At 43.6% G+C, this 23,517-nt stretch overlaps 1 protein-coding gene across 16 annotated transcripts in view; it reads right to left on the bottom strand.

The window, feature by feature from the left end:
- Nucleotides 1-23,517, bottom strand: part of LOC117425407 (voltage-gated potassium channel subunit beta-2) — a 57,151-nt gene that overhangs the window by 13,005 nt on the left and 20,629 nt on the right. For 2 of the 16 annotated variants that reach the window (XM_058992980.1, XM_058992981.1), the window contains exons 1-2: nt 21,302-21,340; nt 18,980-19,266 (exon numbers count right to left, since the gene is read on the bottom strand). The exons of 9 other annotated variants lie outside the window; for them this stretch is intronic. In XM_058992980.1, coding sequence (XP_058848963.1) covers nt 18,980-19,266; nt 21,302-21,325 — 311 coding nt within the window. In that variant the 5' untranslated portion in view covers nt 21,326-21,340. Of the gene's footprint in view, nt 1-7,719; nt 8,526-18,979; nt 19,412-21,301; nt 21,341-21,715; nt 21,854-23,517 lie in introns of those variants that run through there. 5 more of the 16 variants (XM_058992982.1, XM_058992979.1, XM_034042319.3 and 2 more) reach the window with 5 other exon arrangements.

Below are 23,517 nucleotides of genomic sequence, written 5' to 3'. Positions count from 1 at the left end.
AACACTGTTACTGCTAACAGCTGTTTGTTTTGCAAAAAATGTAAGATTTATGCAAGCAAGACCATCAGCTCTAGTATAATCTCAGAAAGAGAATACACACCACAGAGAAAACAGCCAATCAGAAAACATTCCTACTAATAGTTTTACTTTTTATAATCCCAATTTATTGCACATTATGATATCAAGTGACGGTGACAAAAACAGCTCCCCAGGGACGCCCCCAGCCTCCAGTAGAAATCTCAGCCTGCAGATTCACAGTCCATGTGCTGAGGAGCAAAGCCTAGCATTGCAGGTCGGTCTCAAGCACTCGTTTTCAGAGCTGCCCCTCTTACTCTGCGGGAGAGAGCTGGACTTTCTGACCCCGTGTCCGCAGTGGACAGACAGGCTCCCCGCTTGTGTGAACGGATCCCTCCCAAGACTCAAATCCAAGAGTGAGGCACAGCTATCCTTTTACTAATCTCTGCCTGCTCGGTGCACAAACGAGGGGAGCTCAGTTTCCAGTGAAATCAAGACACGTTTCTATCATGCAGTAACAACAGCGATCATAACCGACTTCACAAAAACCGGCAACTGTGAGACTTGAAATTGTTTTATTTTCTTATTTATTGTTGTGCTGTATAGCCAGCAGCAGCAATATTCTGAAAAGTACAGTAATCAGTCATGTGTGTAATGCAATATAAATACCTAGCACAATAAGAGGCATATGAATTATTAGCATTGAGCTTTGCAGGACCAGAACACAGTGATCAATTATTGAATGCCAGGCTGCTGGATAGGGTTACTGAGTAGGAGCATTATAGCTTGGCTGATGGCTCTGGTGTCATTTTGCCTCTGTTTAAGAGGTCAATCTTCTGTGCACAGTGAGCAACCCCAGTCAGGAATTGTTTCCACAGCATCATGTAAATATAAAAACTCGCTCTGACCTTGCACATCACTCAGCACTCTGAATTGTCCGACTACAGCTAGCTTGTCACAGAGACACACTTGTTTAAAAAAACAAACACTTGGTTTATGACACTTAAGTATTTTATTTTAACCCATACATTTTAAAAGGGGAGTGCACCTTTCTCAAGAAAGAGTAATGCGCCCCAGGGTTACAGAAGCTGGAACCCTGACGTTTTCGCTGTCAAAAAGCCATCTGTCTACACAATGTACCTGCTAAATATTTCACCCGCGCTGCTCAATACTGCATGCAGGACTTGTGTCCCCAGTCTGAGATTTCAGTTCAGATACAAAGACGAGATCCTTGCAAGGATTAAGTTCTCATTAACGTCTTGTGACGGAGCCAATGTGTGCTTCCAGACTGCGTGTGGAAACAGAGAATATTCTTTACATTATTAAATGATCTAAGGCTAGGAGGGAAGATTTAAACCAGCGACTCTCCCTCTCTCTCGTGATCTTGCCACGGCATGTTGAGCAGCTGGATCTATCTAACTATTAAAAACGAACAGAGCCAAAATGACAATGAATTATGTCATGAAAATGCATCACGTTTTGACTTCTATAGAGAAATAAATAAATTAATAAATTATAAATAAAGATATAGATTTAGATACACATTTTTTTCCTTTTGCCGACATTGCATTATTCTTAAAATCTAACAAATATTTCAATAAAACGGTGCACAGGATATTAGGAAGACGTTTAGCTTTTTTTTTTAAATTAAACTGTCTCTTATCAAATGGGTAAAGGATTATGCTCTGGGTGGGTAAAGAAACACAGTGGTGCTCAGCCACTGCGCACTGCCAAACAAAACAGGATCATTAGCCACTCTGCATCTGCCTTTCTGCCCCCCATCCACCAACGCACTGGCAAGGCATGAAACAACTGTACCCTGCCGAGGGAAAGCAAAACCAAAGCTGCTAACTGTGTGCTGGAGAGTGATGCTACAGCGAAGGTGGGTGGGAGGGAAGGGTCATTTTGCAATATAAACACATTTTTTTTCAAAACAGCTATCTGGACACATTGCTTAGTTGCTTAAATGTCTGTGATGAATTTCGGTGCTGGGACTGGGAACACTGGAGACACTGTAAAATCGTGTGGTGGTTTTGTGATGCCAAGCAAAACGAGCTCTGTTAAGAAAAAAAGCAAACTGATTGTACGGAATGCTGCGGGGCAGGCCACTAAAACCTTGCCTGGTATTCCTGGTCCCCATGCGAGTGCGTCAGTCTGGTTCCTTTGCAGCTGTCGAGGTGAAAATGTCACTAAATCATACCGCTGCCTGACAACGAACTGGATGTGCTGGTGGGGCAGCAAGGGAAGCTTGACTTTGAATAGGAATCAGAACAGGACCTTGAGGGACAGTAAGGATTAAACAACTGGACCACAGTGTGAAGGGAAGCAGGAATATTTCGTCAATAAGATCTGAATAAATACTGAGTCTATAAAACAGAACTGTTTAGCTGCCCTTCTCTAACCGGTATTCACACTAAAACAGGTCCTGTTTGCATTTAGGGCTAAATTCTCAAAGCTATCTTTTTTTTTTAAGAAAGAAGAAACGGACCCAATAAAGTAACAACTAAGACTTTTAATTCGGGGGTCTTGAATGACATATCAAGCTGTTTCTTATTCGTTTTAGACCCTATGCAGAAAAAAACTGTGCAAATGACGATTTTTGAGTAAACAGCTTCGTTTATAACGATGGTGTTAAAAAACAAATGCTGTTAGCTAAGGGAGCTGTTTCAGAAGGATCTCAGCTCACTGTGGAGTTTGGGGGTGATCAGAATTGATAACCTGATGTCCCCTGCACAGCACAATGTGACTGGCGACGAGGGTGTTGTGTACCCCAGTAGTGAGAGAGCGCGGGTATGTAACAAGGGTGTCGTGTACCCCAGTAGTGAGAGTCCGCAGGTATGTCAACAGCATGACGAGGTCCTTGAGAGGGTGAAACGTAAAACCAGACAGTTTCAAACCCCCAGCGATGCCTATCCCGTTTCACTCTGCATTCAGAGAGCAGGCCCGTGTATTACCATTTATTAAGTGCGTTCCTCTCCCATTGCAAACGGGGCGATTACAAATCCCAGCCACTTTGAATTAGTAATGAAAAAAATGTAAATAATACCCGCGCTATTGCAGTACAGTGCTTGGGCTTTCATATAATACAGCTCCGAGGTACGGCTCTGAAAATAAATAGAAAAGCCAGAGGAGGACCAATTATCCCAACCTGTTGAGATTGAAGTGCGTTCAGGTACTGGTAGCGCACACACGCACACACACACACACACACACACACACACAAAAAAAAAGGTTGGGAATTTATTTGAAATAATAGCGTATTAAAAAAAGAAAAATCCTAATGCACCGTGTTTAATTCCCCTAGAGAGAGAGAGAGAGAGAGAGAGAGAGAGAGAGAGAGAGAGAAAGAAAGAAAGAAAGAAAGAAAGAAAGAAAGAAAAAGGAAGGAGAGGAGATATCAGCATCCTGAATAAAATACAGATCTTGGTGTTCTGGGAAGCTTCCAGAAAGCTGGGCACAAGGAAAGTGATTTTTATGGACTAATCGTAGATGAGCTCCAAACAAAAAGCCTTAAAAATAGCTGAAGACAGCGCAGAGAATCAATACGGCAGATCAGATTCAATGCAATACCCCCTGCGGGATCCAAAACCTCAGCCGGAAAGCCTTCTCCAGTTCACTAATGCAGGTCTGTATACTGACAGCAAGTCTTGTAGTTTCTGCTTGGCAATGCCTTCATCAGGGCACAAAGCACACAAAAGGACTGGCAAACATGTATCCATTCCCATAACAAGCAAATTAGCAATCAATTGGTTAATAAAGATAAATCGTCAGTCAATTATGACAATTACATAGCAAAAAATAAAGTAAAAAAATATATATATATATACAAAAAAAGAATTTATATACTACTGCCTTTAATGCACTTCATTTATTTGTGTATTTTAAAATCCATTATGAAAGTGCTGTCAATGCAATAGCCCCACGCTAACACACCACTCTATACCGATGCCATATTGATGGATTTCAGCTCTTGTGGCAGCCATGCATTGGCTTGAAAAACACTGGAGGGCTAAATGCAGCCGGATACGTCCCTAATCCCAGAGACCAGACTGCTGCCTCGGTACCCTGAGGGTGTGCTTGAATCCAATCCCCAGTAGAACCAGTCCCACCACAAGAACTGAAGCAACCAGTATATGGAAGCAAGACAGCGAGCCGACTGCGCCACTGTCCTCGCAATCTGCAGCACAGGGATTACAGGAGACGTTACTGAACTGAGGTGTGATCCAGACCGGTTCCAGTGACACGTTTCGTTACTCAGATAAGGATGTATCGATTTAAGCCGCCTCTCTGGCTGCTGCTGGAGTCCTAACTGGCCTGGTCCTTCTAGACTGGTATTAATCGTTTGCATGCCCTCGTAAAGACACCACTTAGTGTGACAGCTGGCATTTTCAATCGTAAACCTTTTTCAAACAGCAGCCTTAAACTCGCTGGGAAAATATAACGTCTGTCCAGCTGTTCTTATCTTATGTTACTGCTGTTGAGCTGGATTACATGGCATCTTATTCTTTGTTGTTGCTGTTGTTGTTTTAGCTTTAAGCTTCATAGTTTTTGAAAATGGGAATTGCAAGCAGCTTCCTCCAGTTTTTTGTAAACAGTAATTTGCAATGTATTTATTTATTTGTATATTCATTTTGATCGGGGAGGGGTAGGGGTTGGGGTAGGGTGGGGGCATTTCGTTCTGGAAGCATCGTTTATTCATCGTGGTGTTGTTGATAATTTGCATCCAGTAACACGGCTTGCTGTGTGTCTTCCTCACTGTTTCGTGTATGAGTAATGTGTTCAGGGTCTGGAGGTTGCGTTCTGCCTGATTTAATTCTGTAGCCAATGTCCCAGAGAGCACTCGATTACTACTGCATGGCTGAACAAGGAGAGGCAGCACACTCCTACACACATCCACAGAAACATGCACCCACACATACCCACACACTCCCACAGAAACACATACACCCTGTCACACATGCACTCACAGACACATCCACAGAAACACACACCTACAAATACTCACATCCACAGAAACGCACGCACACACACACACACACAAACACACCCACACACACACACACACACACACACACACACACACGCAGACACTTCTTTGCCTCACTGCTCTTCTTTCCCTGCCTAAGACTCCCCTAAGCAGAATATTGTTTATCTACGCTCTGCCGAAGCGGCAAGACCGGAGAACTGGAAAACTGGAGAAAAACAAATAAATTAAAAATCAGAACTCCCGTCTGGGACCCGTAAAATCTGTAGCAGAGACAATGTGAAGAAGTTTTTGTTGAAATGTATGTTCTTTGTTGAATATGTATGTTCTTTCTGGTGCCCATGTGATACACTTGACATTAAGGGTGTGAGTGTGAAAAATAAGCGCTCCAAGAACGCTCATCCCCTGGGCTGGTGGAAGACCTGTTCACTCTGATCCCACACAATTAATCTGAGCAGCAGCAGCAGCAGCATTATTCTGCAGTTTGATTCTGTGTTGGTTTTATTCTTTCCATTCCCCCTCCCTGTTTCCGAGCCGCCTGCAGGGTCCATGTGTGTGGATACAGGCACCAGCAACTATTCTATTCCCAGAGCGAGGGACACCTTGCACACATTTGGGGTTTCTGATACCGTCATATATAAATCCTGTTTTATAAGCTAATACGAACATGGGTATTTTGAATATTTGTCCCAGCGCTAGCGTTAAATATCACAGTTATATTGTGCTGTTTTAGAGAAAATAAGACAGAAAAAAGATTCTACAAATAAAAAAAATCAGGAGGATACGGACCTTTTAATCCTCTTAACTGTCTTTTGCTTGGACTGCCCTCGTTGTACTGGTTGCATAACGCGCACAGGCATTTGAATGAAGAAGCAAGAAAACAGTGTCAGCCGCTGAGAGGCTTATATAACTCCTGCTTTGTACAATCTGCAGCAATGAGGGATAAGCACCCTTATACAACAACTCTCACTCCCACACCTGCCACGTCCTGCAGTACTCAACAGAGATTTCAATGCAAACCAGCGCTAAAGAGTACAGTGCTTGTGAGTGTGTACCGATAACAGGAATCAAGAGATTTCTCAAGTAAATCAATCACCTCTTCCTCCACATAGTGCACTGTGTACAGTGTACTAATAACACCCCCCACTTCGGCTTTAAGGTCATTACAGACCAGACCCCGCGCGGAGCAGGATTGCGTAATTGCATTGTTACATTAATGGCTATTTGGAAACGTCGGCTTTTGTTTTCTGAATAAAACATGTTAGGACACTAGAGCAGAATCAGCAGAGCGCTAACGCATCCCCCGGGGACTCAAATATACAGAGATTTATTTTTATTTTTGAATTATCCCTGAAGCCTCCTGGTGACTCACAGAGCATTATTAAAATACATCATTTCAAGCTCAAAATTAGCAGAGACACGACTTACAATGAAGCAAGTTCCCAGCTGAGATGAAGCTGTTAATTCATCTACCGAAAATGTTACCTTTAAGAGAGTCTCGCGATAAGCCACTGTGTTCCTTGTAAAACGCCTCATCATGACAGCGGACACCTTTGTGTGTTACTTAGGAGTCTGCAAATTACATTACAAAGGGAACTACATTTAAAGCTAATGTAATAGATCCTATCCCCTTACACAGGGTTAGGTGACTTAAAAAAGAAATAAAAATGACCAGCGCGGTGAGCTGTTTGAAATTTGACACTGTCAGTGCAAGCACATAATAGCACCTCGAGATATCAGTTAAGAGGCTTAAACGTTTAAGTTTCATACAAGTATTTTACAAGAACCTGGTAACTTACTGCTAAGGCACAGAGGTCCTTTCATGTATTAAAGCCATTACTCCAGTGTGCAATGTAATCATTTATATGTAACAAACCTGGCACTGGCTCGTTCGAGTCACATACTTTTCAAGCCTTGTTAAGCCCATGCTACCACCATCCCTTACTTAGCAAAGTCAATACCAAGTTGCTTTTTATTTCTCCAAACCTGGCGTTTTCTGCAGAAAGCAGCAGGAGTTTGGAGAAACGGTCTGTGCGCGGGGCCAGCTCTGCCTACTGCTCGCTGCGAGCCGATTACTCATCAGCCCACTGTGCTGCCACGACGACACACGCAGTCTGAAACAGACCCATTAAATGTCAACCACAGCTGCTCCTCAGTTTGTCACGGCGTATATTATTCTGCATTCAGGGCTTGAAAAAACTGTACCGTTTCCACTTAGTGATCAATCTGATCAGCCTTTACAGCCGGGAGAAGCCAAGGCTTTTAAAGAGCATTTTAATGTACCAGGAAGGGAACCACCTGGATTGCATGTATTTTTATAGGAAATCTCACGATCGGGAGATTCCCAAAGGGCTGGTAAATGCACCTGCTGTGTGGTGTATAGGTGATATAAAAAAACAATGAATATCTATCTATCTATCTATCTATATATATATATATATATAGAGGACACCAAAGTAAGGTACTGTGCATGAATGGTTAATTGTTAGTACAGTAGACTGATTTAGTCTGTTGATGTGTTTTGCAGTTTAGAATATTCTATAAGGACACCATGTAGAAAGTAAAAACTCAAGCTACTGTACAGCAAAACACCAACAACGTAACACTGATTTAAACTCTCGAGATCTTTACAGAAAACGAAAATAAGGGAATAAAAAAGTGCACCCCAAGCAGACGCCCACATTCCCGCCCCGTGCGCGGAGAGGGGACCTGCAGCCTACCTATACTGCATGCCTGGGGTCTTCATGCTGCAGTCACTGGAGGAGGGCACGTTCTGCACGGTGAGGTGGCCCAGGCTCCGTGCCACCATGGCCACGGCCCGGAACTTGCTCCTCGTACCCATGCTCGGGCTGCTGGCGTTCTGTCGGCTCAGCCGGTCCTCCGTGCTCCGGTTTTTTAAGCCGTGGTCCGAGCATACAAAGGACACCTGCATCCTTCCTTGAGAAGCAGGGGAAGCTGGCTACAAGCGCAACAGTAATGCGCCGAAGCACAGTGCCACAGTATCTACCGCTGCGCAGTATTAGGACTGGAGTGCCTTCCACTGCAAAACAGTACTACCAGTAGTAGTTGTATGCTAAATGTTTTCTCAGACAAACTGCTCCAAAAGCAGTATGTGAAAGAATTCTAACAAGAATAGACACTGGAGTAGAATGGATGACATCAGACACCCTCTTATTGTTTCTTTATGTTCAGCATCCTTCTGCAGTCAGCTTGAAGAGATTTTTTTATTTTTTATATCAACCCTGAAACAACTTCCTGCGGTCTTAAATCAATCCATAACCACGGACAAGTCCAGAGACTCAGATATGTGTGTTGTTTTTTTTAATTCCTGCTCCAGTGAGCTACCTCACTATCTGTGGTCCAGCTTCTTAGCTTCTTTCCTTCTTCCACATCTCTCCACTCTCCTCCTGTCCTTCCTTGCTGGCTGGATAAAACTGTGCTGTTGTATGAATCTGAAACAGGTTTGAATTAAAACACACACACTCACTCAACTAGATCTCTCTCTCTCTCTCTCTCTCTCTCTCTCTCTCTCTCTCTCTCTCTCTCTCTCTCTCTCTCTCTCTCTCTCTCTCTCTCTCTCTCTCTCTCTCTCTCTCTCTCTCTCTCTCTCTCTCTCTCTCTCTCTCTCTCTCTCTCTCTCTCTCTCTCTCCTCTCTCTCTCTCTCTCTCTCTCTCTCTCTCTCTCTCTCTCTCTCTCTCTCTCGACTGCAGGAGAAGCTCTGCCACTGTACTGTACAGTACAAGATTATTCTCCCCTCGCAAGCTGATAGACAGAAAGGTTTCCAGCTCCTGCTGCAGCTTCATGTTCATCCAATCCCACGTGTGGGACGTGAAGTAGATGACAGAGCACAGCATTGTAGGGTTCTCCTTTGTGACAGGCTTCAGCTGCTTGTATTGTGTGTGATTGTTGTGTCTGTGTGTGTGTGTGTATTTTAAGAGTGCAAAAAAGCAGATTTATTTGTTGTTGATAAAAAAAAAAAAAATACATTTATAAAATCCTCCCTCCTGTAGTGAACTAGAGAGAGAAAGGGGATGCTTTCTGCTCAAACTGAAGCCCTTGCTGCTGTCACAGGATAGGTCAGTGCACCAGACAGGTACCAAGTTCAACCCCTGCTCTACTACAGCATGCCTGAGTCAATACCCCCTGCTCTACTACAACATGCCTGAGTCAATACCCCTGCTCTACTACAACATGCCTGAGTCAATACCCCTGCTCTACTACAGCGTGCCTGAGTCAATACCTCTGCTCTACTACAGCGTGCCTGAGTCAATACCCCTGCTCTACTACAGCGTGCCTGAGTCAATACCCCTGCTCTACTACAGCGTGCCTGAGTCAATACCCCTGCTCTACTACAGCGTGCCTGAGTCAATACCACCACTCTACTACAGCGTGCCTGAGTCAATACCCCTGCTCTACTACAGCGTGCCTGAGTCAATACCCCTGCTCTACTACAGCGTGCCTGAGTCAATACCCCTGCTCTACTACAACATGCCTGAGTCAATACCCCTGCTCTACTACAGCGTGCCTGAGTCAATACCCCTGCTCTACTACAGCGTGCCTGAGTCAATACCCCTGCTCTACTACAGCGTGCCTGAGTCAATACCCCTGCTCTACTACAGTGTGCCTGAGTCAATACCCCTGCTCTACTACAGTGTGCCTGAGTCAATACCCCTGCTCTACTACAGCGTGCCTGAGTCAATACCCCTGCTCTACTACAGCGTGCCTGAGTCAATACCCCTGCTCTACTACAGCGTGCCTGAGTCAATACCCCTGCTCTACTACAGAGTGCCTGAGTCAATACCCCTGCTCTACTACAGCGTGCCTGAGTCAATACCACCACTCTACTACAGCGTGCCTGAGTCAATACCCCAGCTCTACTACAGCATGCCTGAGTCAATACCCTGCTCTACTACAGCGTGCCTGAGTCAAAACCACCACTCTACTACAACATGCCTGAGTCAATACCCCTGCTCTACTACAGCGTGCCTGAGTCAATACCCCTGCTCTACTACAGCGTGCCTGAGTCAATACCCCTGCTCTACTACAGCGTGCCTGAGTCAATACCCCTGCTCTACTACAGCGTGCCTGAGTCAATACCCCTGCTCTACTACAGCGTGCCTGAGTCAATACCCCTGCTCTACTACAGCGTGCCTGAGTCAATACCCCTGCTCTACTACAACATGCCTGAGTCAATACCCCTGCTCTACTACAGCGTGCCTGAGTCAATACCCTGCTCTACTACAGCGTGCCTGAGTCAATACCCCTGCTCTACTACAGCGTGCCTGAGTCAATACCCCTGCTCTACTACAGCGTGCCTGAGTCAATACCCCTGCTCTACTACAGCGTGCCTGAGTCAATACCCCTGCTCTACTACAGCGTGCCCCAGTCAATACCCCTGCTCTACTACAGCGTGCCTGAGTCAATACCCCTGCTCTACTACAGCGTGCCTGAGTCAATACCCCTGCTCTACTACAGCGTGCCTGAGTCAATACCCCTGCTCTACTACAGCGTGCCTGAGTCAATACCCCTGCTCTACTACAGCGTGCCTGAGTCAATACCACCACTCTACTACAGCGTGCCTGAGTCAATACCCCTGCTCTACTACAGCGTGCCTGAGTCAATACCCCTGCTCTACTACAGCATGCCTGAGTCGATTAGGTGCTCAGCGAGCTAGATCAGAGGAAGTACTGTGCTGTCTATTATCAGCAGTGGAGTTGCTGCAGCAGGGAAGAACAGGCTGTCAGGCTGGGTTTTTTTTGTATAACAGTGGTACTGCAGAGACTGAGACAGTTAGCACTGCAGAATGGAATTAAATACGATTTCTAGTGACGCTGCCCAGGTCGATACTACCTTTCATGGAATGTGTTTACATGCAGTTAAACCTCATACACCATCCATGTTAACTGTGTCAATGTGTGTGTGTGTGTGTATGTTTTATTTACAGACTTAAAAATACTATTATATATATATCCTTATTTACTGACTAAAACGTTTTGTAGGGAAACTGAAAAATAAATTAGAAATCAGCTTCCAATATGCATACAAACACTCCTCCCTGCTTACTGGTGAATCGCACGGCTTGTTTAAACAGATAATGGATGATGCACATTGCTGGCCCCCTGCTACCCAGGTGTCTGGTTACCTGCAGCACTCTCCTCCTCATTGTGCTCCATTGTGTTTGGTCATCAATAATTCATACATTAAAACAGAACAGACCATCAGGATGCTCTTGTGTTTGCGGTTTCTCCTGCCTGGTAATCACAAGAACATATTATTATCAACATCATCATCATCATCAATCATTTCTGTGTCTACAGAATAATACCCGAAGATAATGAAGCACATACGAAACGTTTGGGAACGAGAAAAGGCCATTCGGCCCATCAAGGCTCGTCCCTTGGTTAGCACATCATTCTCTCCTACTGGGGGACAGAACTAATTTAAAAGCACAGAATCTAGTCTTTTTTTTAATGTTCCCAGTGTTTTAGATCCTACTATTTCATCAAGATGAAAAGTGGAATTAAAAGTATTCAAGCACATCTTACTATCAACACTCAAGGAAGACAAATACCATCTGGGCGCCTTACAGGTAATGGATGGTCCAGCATACTGGATAGAATGGGTTAAATCCAGCTCAATACAGAAGGGTATTCTCAAAAGCAAACCGACAATGGCACGATCTCCCCAAGTTTTCCTCTCTTTCAGTTGGCGTGCCATCCCTCTTTCACCAGATTTAATCTCCCAAGCCTAGTCTGCTGGCTTTGATTAAAATCCCTGAAGCTCATATTCTCACAAAGCCTAAGACACTGAAATCATTCAAAGATCTACAGCAGTTAACCTCCCAGGGATTTCCTCCCCAGATTATGCAGAGCAAAACCAAACTAGGCAGTCGCGACTGCAAATTAATGAAAGTCTTTTATTACGGCAAAATAAAATCAAGCACGTGGGTTAACTCAAATATAATTCAGAGGGCTCCGGGTACCCTAAAGTGCCACAGAACGTTTTCAGCTTTAAAAATTCAAACCCTGTGTAGAATAAACTGTGCTAATGCCTGCGATCGTAACCTGCAGATTATCTGATAAATTAAACATGTACTCTGACACTGAAAGGCACTTAACACAGGGGGGGGCGTACTCGCCAAGAGAAACTCTACAGGAACCAGGCTGTCGAATGTTATTGGTGCCCCGCTGACTGTGGTGATAACCTTACCCAACAGCACTCATAATTCATCCGTTTTTAACATCAAAGCCTAAAAATACAGTTGTTCTTAGCCACATATTTGTTTTCCTTAATTGCCATTATCTGTTGTATAAATTCTGCATCCCTTTCTCGTATGCAGTTTCATCTAGGAGTAATCTTATTTGATTTCCTGTAGGAAATCCGGATCTAATCTAGGAAAGCAAGTGGAAAAACAAAGGCCAAGCACCGCGCTTGGCATGGAAACAGACCCGCCACACCAGCTAACACTGCAGGTCACTCTTCAGAAAATCTAAATGTCACTGCAAAATGAGGAAGGGTTTATTTTTAGTTGCAGGTTTGATTTGATGCAACCGCTCGTGTTACAGAGAGTTTCCTACACTCTCTGTGTCACAGTGACGCAGAATCAGCAGTTTCAAGTTTCCGAGTTTGAGAAGCTATGGGAAGAAAGGCGGCTCTGGAGTCTCTTGAAATGACTCTGCAGAAATTGAATCGTCTTTATTTTTTTTCTGGGCATCTCTCAACACAGAGTTATATCTGTATAAAAACTGAGAGAGTTAAACAGATGACAGCCGCACGCAATCCAGAACGTCTACAGGGCGCTAGGAGAGTACGATCAAAGGCTGGTGTGCAAACTGAAGGCAGGTATCGTGTGCACCATGTGTGACTGACAGACGGACAGACAGACAGGATTAGCACATAAGAACACTTTTTTAAAATTAGGACCCTAAAAAAAATAAAAATAAAATTATTATAGATGCAGCGGGCTATTTTAAATATGTAAAACAACGGTGTATCTAAATACATGAATGCTGCCCGGGTTTGATTTACAGTCTCTCTAGTCTATCCTTCCCTGGCTTTTACAGTCCGCTTATTGGATTGCAAGCATCCCATTATAAAGTATGTCATGCAGATACAGGGGATCGGGTATCACTTTTCCCGTAATTCCACTTGTCACATGACCTGTATAATCGACCTCTGTGTTTAGCTTTGGGATGCCATAGACAGTACCTGCTTGCTGTGCTAAGGAATAGGGCTTTTGAAAGTGCATTCTGCATGCATGATTTGTGCTTTACTGCCTATGTATTCACTGAATCAATCAATGCAGACGGGCTGCATTACCTGGGTGTTAATGCTGCCCCACTGACTGGGAAGGGCTTGGATCAGAAATACTAGTTTCAAGTCCAGTAATTTTAGAATTGTTTTTTTTAACACATTAATAAGGACGTTTCCTTATTTAGAGCTCCCATTCTGTTTCCTTGCTCGCTCCACTGAACCGTTTACACATTCAGATTTCAGTGAGTTTCTGCACTGAATAGAGGGCTCCCTGCCTCAACATATAATTCCACATCGAAGGGATCCTTATTAGTAACATTTTACATACACACATTTATATATATATAGGTTGAGTAATTTATAAACTGTCACAGAAACCTGAGATGAAATTGTTTTCCTGTAACTCACTGAAGAGGCCCATCTATTAGTTTTTATAATCCACGGATACCCTTGTGATGCTGATATTAAAGAAGACGAGGTTCAGCAGTCCAGTTGTTTTTTTTTTTAAACGTAGTGTTTCAGGGCTGTACAGACGTTCTGTGTCGTTATCCGTTAGTGCTTCAGCTTTACTTGGATGATTGCCTTTACCTTGTTTTAATTTCCTGTTCCTCTCCAGTTTCTCTGAGATACGAATGTACCAGTTTTACAGCATTTTTTTTTTTTTATGTATTCTCATTCTGTTGATCATTAATGAACATTTCTGTACTGTGGGTGTTGTCGAGCGATTGAAAACAAGGCATTCTGTGTTTCAATTGAAAGTGATGGTCTCGAGGAATCGAATGGGTCAAAGTTCAAGTATATTTTCCTCTAGAGGAATAATCACTTTTTGATGTCATTACTGTGGTATTATGCCTTTTTTTTCAAATGGCTCAAGACGCAAATATAACCTTCATCCATATATATATATATATAAAGAAATACAATTAGATAATGAACAATACAGAAGAATGAAAGAAAATAAATGAATACATCATACATCAAATACATCATTAACTATGTAGTAAATGACATCACAAACACAAGCACAGATTTAAATACAGTCAGCACTCGGATATCCGTTACCCAGATACACGTCAGCGTCACCAATCAAACTCTACCAACATCTACCAAGATTTGGACAGAATAAATCTACTGCCCCCTTGTGTTGACTGCTGGGAAGTACATACAAAGGCATGCCTTTCCTAGGGGAGAAAAGCACTCCTATGATTTTATGATGGATAATTTTGAATACTAGCACAGCAGGAACCATAAACTGGACCGTGGTCCTGCTGAGTCACCTTTTTCTGTTTTACTTTCTGTGATCAATAAATCAGAAATGCATTGGAAATGCATATAATAAACCAAATGAATGCAACAAAATGAAATGTCATACGGATGGTACACTGCTGAATCATTGAGGTGCTGAATTAGCAACTTAAATGAGCATATCTGCAGCTTGTGTAAATTTATAGCACTCCTCTAGGCTTTCTTCAAAAAGGGAGTTTTCTTTTTTTGGCTACAAAGAGTTGGATAGAACAACAGTGCCATCTGCTGGTGATGCATGATAAAATAAAAACGAAATACCAGAAACACAGGGATAACTACACAGTACTAGAAAGGTTACAAATATGGGATGGAAGTAAGACTCCTATTGCATAGCAGTTCTACCCATTTCAGGTTTTACTACCAGCTTGATTAGCCATGGTGTATAGCGAACAAGCTCTAGTGTCGCTAGAAAGAGAGAACTATGCTTCTGCTGTCGTACTGAATCCTCCAGTACTGTAATACTGTAAGGATACTTGAACTGTTATGCATGGGGGGGATATTTAGTATCCTTCTGATGCTTTAAGGAATTTAAAAGTATGAAAAAGAATTAACATTGTGCTGATGCATTACTATATGACTGAAAAATCACATATTTAAAATCAATAAATAGTTGTTTCCCCAAGTTTTACAAAATACAGCACGTTGAATACAATACAACACATTGAAGATCTGTTATTTACTGTATATGGGGAAGATTTAAACTGGGAGGATGTATCCATTAACAACATTCACTTAGGATAAAAAATAATGATGATACTAATAAAAAAAAGACGACGAGATTCACTACCATGCAAATAAAAATAAAAAAATCAATAATTATAATAATAATAATAAAGAAAATCAATAGCAAAGCTTTATTACAGCTCTTACAAGATGCTGAGTGATGCGTTCCATAAATCATCTTGACTTTAGGCAGCGAATTGGCTTTTTAAGAAGCTACCAGGAAATGGTAATTAAACATGGACAGTAAGAGGATAGGCTCTCCTTACAGAAAGACTCCCTCCCTCCTCAAGTCTTTCCAGAGCCACAGAGAGTGCAGGGAAGTGTATGAAGCTGACAAACAAAAGAAGAGGATGATCTGTGATTAATACACTTCCAATGCAGTAAACTCAAGATTCTGACCATTTTCAGGTCTCTTATACTCACTTTGTGCATGCAAGTGCCAATGTAATTGCAATTATATTTACTTGTAATTTTGGGAGTTGCTAAAACTTAATTTTAGTGTAAATAAACGATCTGTCTGCTGTCCCAGCTATTAATGAATGCAAGTAAAGTATTCTCTTCCATTCAGGGGCGCAGGGGTAACAGTAAGACATTATATGGAATCAAGGGTCTAGCAATGGGTCAAACTCGCTAAGTATTTATTCCACGGCTGCATTTGCAAATGGTAATGATGCAATAATTTAAATAAATAATGTAGTTCTCAGTGCATTTACAGATTTGCTATTCATCCTTACTTTGTAACACTACCAGTTTATATCTTTATAGATGCTGTGAAAAGGTGGGTTTTTATGATGGATGCATGAATGCATGACAAAAGTGTTCACTGAATAGCACAACAAAAGCTGTTAAAATAAAGTGCATTCATTTCACTGCTCAATTAGTTGATATGTATGACAAAATAAATACACAAAACTGCATTGATGTTTCTAGTGTTGCACCTTGTTCAGATTCAGAAAACCATTATTAGAATGCATGTGTAAACTCCAGGTTAAATGAGGTGGAACAAACACAAGAGCCATGAATGAAGAAACAGCCGGTTAGACGTCTGAATGCACTCTGTTAAACAAATCTCTCGAGGCATGTGAACCCATCCGATAGACCAGCGGGGGGGTGGGGGGGGGGGGGGGTGGTAGACACGGTCCGCTCGGCAACGCTACGCAATAGACAGAGTGCGTCTCTGACTACATTTCATTAGCTTGGGCAATGGTCTGCTGCTTCCCTGATCATTAAAGCACATTGCACATTTTAAAATCCCTGTGTGTTCTGGAAGTTCAACAAAACAGACAAAAAAAAAAAACAACTTCTGAAGATGCCATTTATAACCCCCTGCTGCAGCATGCGGTGCAAGAAGTGACGCACTGCAATGGCAAAAAGGTTGCAAGGAAGCTTGTGCCCCTGTCCTGTGTGTGTACAAACAAACCGGACAGTCAACTAAGCCTCCCCGGTAAGAGTAGATTGCACTATGCTTTGATGACTCTGCTTTGCCATATACCCAGAAACACCAAATTCAGTGCCAAACAGACTCCGCCAGCTATTTTAATCCCAACAGGCAAAAGTGTCACAATCACTGTGCAGTGTCGAATGCCATCTCAAGTTCCAGACACATTAGTCTCTGGTTCCACTTCACTTGGCAATTGCTTTTGATCTCTAATGCAGAGTCCTGGGACTGTAAGCAGTCAGGGGATTGTCCACATTACGAAGGCGCATGTAGACTTACTAACCTGAAGAGGTAAGATTGCAGGTTTAATGTGATTTGCAAAGGAAACACACACACACTCACACACTCAGCAATGCTCAGGTCAGGTGAGTTACCCATCCTCTGGTGAATAAGTAATGATAAGGACACTGCAGGCTCATTAACCCCGGGACTGTCTTTTCCTTGACCTGTTTTACCCCTTTGAAAGAACGCGACTGATCAAAATACAACACACTGTTAGGGCAAGAGACTCAATTACTGATAGAAGCCCTTCCGGCAGTCACAGGTCCCATCTTCTAGAGGAAGTATAGAGTTGCCCTCGGCAGCTACTTACTATACACACCACTGAAGAAACGAGAGCGACACAGTATCACTGAGAATAGTGTTAATCATAGAACAGGACAAGGGGTCTAGCAGACAGGAAAATGAAATACTTACTATGGACGTTGTTGCATCTTTAATGGAACTACCATCGGATAGATTTGCAGAAATGAACTGGGGGGGGGGGGCGGGGTAGAAGACTGTGGCATTAGACAAGTACATTTCTGCAAACACCCCCCCAAGGGCAGTTCAATTAAAGGTAAAACTATTTCCACAGTATTTTATTTTTGGACGTCACTTGGAGTCGAAGTCCCATCTTACAGACCCTTATACTTTGCATGACACACTCATGTGCTTTTGCAATTTTGCATTCACTGGTTTTACTATACTCCTAGTGCTTTAACCCAAACCATTACTTTAAGCGGTGAACAGAAACCAGGATCCGAGGCAGAAACCCTGGGATCCTTTAAGAGCCGACTTGACAAAGTTCTGAGATCAATCAGCTTCGAGGAACCGGACAATCGCTGATGGGCCGAGTGGCCTCTCCTTACGTTCTCATGCTCTAATGTACTGCACTTGAGTAAATGTTAAACCAAGACATGTCTACACTGTGGACATGAATGATCCCATCGTACTGTAGATCTCTGACTTACCTTTCACATAATACCACAGTTCCTTGCTATAGTGGTTATATTTATGAAACAGGTAGTGGATAACTGGTGCCATCTGTGCATTACTCTTCACAGTGTGGCAAGGTGACAAGCGTCTCTGAGACCAGACCCCCGAAGTGTAACTATAGCTCATGGGAACTACCACCACATCAGACACGAATGAGTGATTGAAGCACAAGCCGACATTAATCCAAATAATTAAATACTTCCCTTTGTTGCTGTCTGATTTATAACCTTTGTAACACGACTACTACACTTACTTACAGCATGTATGCGGCTGCACTCTCCCCATCTCCCCAGTGTCAGAGAATCAGCTGGAGCTGGTGATACTGCACAGTGTATTCCGATCTCATGCCTTTATTTCCGTGCTGATTCTAGCAATCGTTTTTTTGGTGAAGATTCTCATGCATAAAAAGAAGTGATAACTTTCCCCCGAAACAGATGGGCGTCTAGACAAGAGCACAAAACCTTCCAACCACATGGAATGGGCAAAATATTTTTATGATCAAACGAGACACAAGGGAATCGGCTCACGTTTATACAGCACCTTCAATGGATCCATTTCAAAGAAGAATTGGATTACTTTATAGAAGCCCTTCTTCAATTTTCAAACATGGGCTTTCACTGTGCTTCATAACACTTTCCCTGCTTTCACTGTGCTTTATTACACTTTGCTATGCTTTCACTGTGCTTCATAACACTTTCCCTGCTTTCACTGTGCTTTATTACACCTTTCCCTGCTTTCACTGTGCTTTATAACACTTTGCTATGCTTTCACTGTGCTTCATAACACTTTCCCTGCTTTCACTGTGCTTTATTACACTTTGCAATGCTTTCACTGTGCTTTATGACACCTTTCCCTGCTTTCACTGTGCTTTATTACACTTTGCAATGCTTTCACTGTGCTTTATTACACCTTTCCCTGCTTTCACTATACTTTATCACACTTTGCTATGCTGTCACTATGGGGATACCTTTCCAAAGTGCCAGCCCGGTGTCCCGACGCTTACCTATACCTCATGCCGGTGCGGTACGCCACGCACTCCTCCAGCGAGAGCCCGTTCATCTTGAGGAACTCCTCCATGTTCTTGGCCTGTGCGGCCGCCCGCACCTCCCTATGCCGCTGCAGCTCCCCTGCGTCAGCCTGGCGTGGCTGGCTCAGCCCCGGCTCCGAGTGGAAGCGATGGGTGCCGCTTCGCAGGCTGTTCTCGCTGTACGACATGGACAGCATCTTGCCACCACCGCTGCTGCTGCTGCTGCTGCTTCTTCTGCCGCCGCTGCCCGATGGTTTTGGTATCTGCGGATTTTCAGCGGGGACACTTTGTTTACGAGCCAGGCCCTGCCTCACGCCCCCAGGGATGCCCCTCACCTCGCTGTAGCTGAACATTTTATTTCCCGGCCGAGGAACGGCGAGCCAGAACGGGCCGAGCGCGTGGCATCTCTTTCAAACAGCAGCTGGTTTATAAAATAGTTCGCCCTGCTCTGGAAGCTACACCATCCACCACCCCCACCCCCACACACCATGTGGCGGTGCATCCTGTAACAGGAGTCCTGCTCTGGCACAGCGCCTTGGTCTCAGTGTGACATGGAAAACAATACAGGAGCTTAACTGATAGGGCCCCCCCCCTCCTCCCCACCCCTCTGGGTACGTTCAAGGATCCAGCGTGTAATTAAGACGCAAATCAAAAGGCAACATAAACCGCACGCATGCAGAGTTTGCTGAGAGTGCGGTCAACAAAGGGGCTCTGCAGTGAGGCATGCAAAGGCATGGTTCGGGCAGGACTGGGTTTTGCAGTTTTGGGAGGGGAGTGCTGCTGCTGCTGCACAGGACTGGGTTTTGCAGTTTTGGGAGGGGAGTGCTGCTGCTGCACAGGACTGTGTTTTGCAGTTTTAGAAGGGGAGTGCTCCTGCTGCACAGGACAGTGCAGGGAGAATGCAAATTGTTCAAAGAAATCGATACTTAGGTCATGGTTGAAACAAACTCCCTGACTGTTAGCGATCCCCCAGGCCTGGAGTTGAAAATCACTGGAGTATGGAATTGGGAAACCCGAGCAGTCAAGTAGTAATGTGATTATATTTACATTACAAAAGGACATGTGTACAGTAAAAAACAAACAAGCCAGGGATCTGGAGTTTGCAATACAATACAGTACAGAGGCTGACCTGAATGTTCCTGTTGAGCTGCGGTCGGCTGGGTTTTGGGGTTCAACCCAAGTTACTTTCCCAACGACAATTAAGAAGGGGTTCCTGCGGTCGCCCCCGTCTTCAGACGCAGCGCCCCCTCAATATTTCACAGCTCGTTAATTCACTCATTTAGATCATTCGTTGTTGGGCTATGTTGACAGCAAATCATGCTGGCTATCAGTCATTTTAATATTACAGATTTAAAAAAAAAAAATGATGCATGTTATGTTTGACTGAACTGAAATCTAGCTGTGCATTCAACAAACTATTTATGCGCCCACAGTAATGAATATCAGGGCAAGAAGTCGACAAAGAAATATATCTCATTAACTTTGCAACTAGATCCCCGCACCCCCGCCTTAACCTTTAAGAAGAAGGGATACCTCAGCGATATCAACTCCTGTTACCTTATTATTGAACTGAAGCCACTTATTTAAAAAAAAAAAAAAAAATTATAATTTTACAAATAGGACACAACTGTGTTAAAAGACAGAGAGAAATCTGAAAGCGCTTTACATTAAAATCAAAGAGATAATTTATGCGTTAAACAGGTGTTTTATAGTAAAGCCAATAGTTTATTTTATGAAGGCGGGTCTCTGTGACTTAAGTCCGTAAGATTGCTACACCAAAGAAATGCAAGTCCCCTTTACAGATCAGCGGGAGATCAGGATTTCGCTTATTTTATTATTATTATTATTATTTATTTCTTAGCAGATGCCCTTATCCAGGGCGACTTACAATTATTATAAGATATCACATTATTTTTACATACAATTACATTATTTTTACATACAATTACCCATTTATACAGTTGGGTTTTTACTGGAGCAATCTAGGTAAAGTACCTTGCTCAAGGGTACAGCAGCAGTGTCCCCCACCCGGGATTGAACCCACGACCCTCCAGTCAAGAGTCCAGAGCCCTATACTCCACACTGCTGCCCCTAGTTAAATAATAATATTGGAAGGTCTGGGTATCAGCTGCTCCCGAACGCACTCCCCAATCAGACTCCCATCATGGTTTCTCCCCGGCCGTTTCCACTGTACTGTAAAGCATAGCGAAGCAGCAGCAGCAGCCATGCAATGGCATGTCAACCTCTCCTGCACGACACATCATTATTATACATGGGAATAAAATCTCAGAAACTCACCCTATTTCTTGGAGGACGGCTCATGAAAGAGGATTTGTTTCATGCAGCTCTTATAAATCCAGGGGGGAAAAGAAGGCACTACTAATTTCAAAAGGGAGGGTCTTAAGGAGGAGCATTAAAACCAATTAGCGAATAAAAACCATGTTCCCCTTAGATTATGCTGCTTCGAAGAGGAAATCCACTTAGGCCTGGTGACTTGCATCTTTTGCAAACCACAGCAAATAAAAAACAGTTCAATTATTCAAGGAGCCTTTTTCGCTAAAAGCCTGCAAATTGCTGTGTTCTGCAAAGAGCGCTGAAAGCATTTACCCCTGTAATGAGGCACACACGCTATCTGAAAGGGTTCACATACTGTATACCCCACCCCACACCCCCACCCATGCACAGCAGGGCTAACAGGTTCCCAACACTCACCAGCTCTGTTGATCAAACACGCCACATGACATTATTTAAGAGCAAGCTGTCCGTAAGCATTCGTATATTTCAGCACTCCGGAGAACCACTGCTCTAAAACTGCCCCTGCAAAATTACCCACGAAGGGTTTGATCTCCCTCTCTCTTTTAAAGGACAATCGATTACCTTTGAGCTGTGTGTTGAAAGCTGCTGCAGTTACATGGTAATGTGATTATATTGACATTAGTAAAGGACACGTGGTCCCCGAGTGGCTCATTCAGTTAAAGCGCTGCCGCTGGGAACGCAGGATGAGTCACACAGCTGGGACGGCGCCGGTTCGCATCCGGGCTGTGCAAAGAGGATGAACTTTGCTGGGGATTCAGAAGGGGGGCGTCACATTGGCTCTGACGCTCCCGGGATGGGAAACCGGCAGGGACTCTTTCTCTTCATAGCGCAACAGCGAACTCTACTGGCCAGACACCGAGCACATTCAGCGTGGATAAAAGCAGGGCTGGTCTGTGTTCTCAGGGATCGATAGCCCCGTCCACCTCTGCTCTTGATTGCTCGTAGTAAAAACGATTCTGGCTTCAGGCTTGTGAGATCGGAGGACACTCACACACCCTCAGAACGTCTGTGCATAATTGGACATTCCAAATCGGGGGGGGGGGGAATAAATAAAAATAATAATTGGTCACTCTAAATTTATAAAAAAAAGGAAAAAAAAAGAAAAGGACACGTGTACAGTAAAGTGGGAAAGCGATTTTGCAGTGTCAAGACTTATCCAATTTAAACCACATTTATTTGATCTGTATTTATTTCAATTACCTGTTCTTTCGCCTTGCTTGCATCCTCTTAGCAGAGGCAGCAAGTCTTGTTGTGCAATTACAGCTGGTTTCTCTGAATTTGAATTATGAAACCCTGAAATCCCAAACTACTATACATAGAATAATGCACCTCTTCACCTCTGAAACCACCCATTCCCAACACCCCCAAAATGTGTACCCCTAGATAACAAGCCATGTAACAGGGTGGAGGCTGGGTGCAAACCGGCAACCCTGCGCACCGCACGCGAGCGTCTTAACCACTGTGCAAAAGAGCCGGGCTCGCCTGCATTCGTGGCGTTAGAGTTTTCAACCTCATCTCCCCGACAGGGGTCAGAATCCGAAACAGCAATGTATCAAACAACACTGCCCGTTACACCTGCACACTGATGCCTTTCAAACCACCGTCACCAATGCACACAGCCACCAGCCTGTACTCTGTCACAAGTGAAGTAACTGTATCTAAAGTACATGTTGTTTTCTACAGAGACCGGAGAATGAAGCTACCATGCAGCAAACCCAAGCTGTTACTTTAGACGCTTACCAACAGCCAGTAACAACATTACCTTGGGTTTCAGATCACGAGATTGCACACACTTATAGGATTAGGAAGCTATTGTTCACTGAAGAAGATTTTCCTCAATGGATGCAGGCAAGACACAGGGTTCAACTAATCAGATGGGACAGGGTTTTGTTTTTCTTTTTTTGTCCTGCTGTTTTGTAAAGCTCCCCATCACTGGTCTCAACACATGTGTTTTTAGACTGTCAGTCATTTTAGTTTGCATGTGGTTGCCAGTACACACACCACTTTTTCTCTTTTGTTCAGTCTGATGCACCACTTAAATCCTGCACAATCAGACAGTCTGTGTAAAGAGCAGGAACGTCCATCCTAAGCACTGTAAGAAGACACTGATGGTGAAGCAAAGCAGTCAGGGATCAGCTAGCTGTATCAATATTTAAAGCTTAAAAGGTCTAGGCTAATGAGTACCATGTTTTTAATAG

The sequence above is a fragment of the Acipenser ruthenus genome, chromosome 20 (assembly GCF_902713425.1).
Source record: "Acipenser ruthenus chromosome 20, fAciRut3.2 maternal haplotype, whole genome shotgun sequence".
Lineage (NCBI taxonomy): Eukaryota > Metazoa > Chordata > Actinopteri > Acipenseriformes > Acipenseridae > Acipenser > Acipenser ruthenus.
The sequence above is the reverse complement of the archived record's forward strand: the minus strand, read 5'-3'. Positions and strand labels throughout refer to the sequence as shown.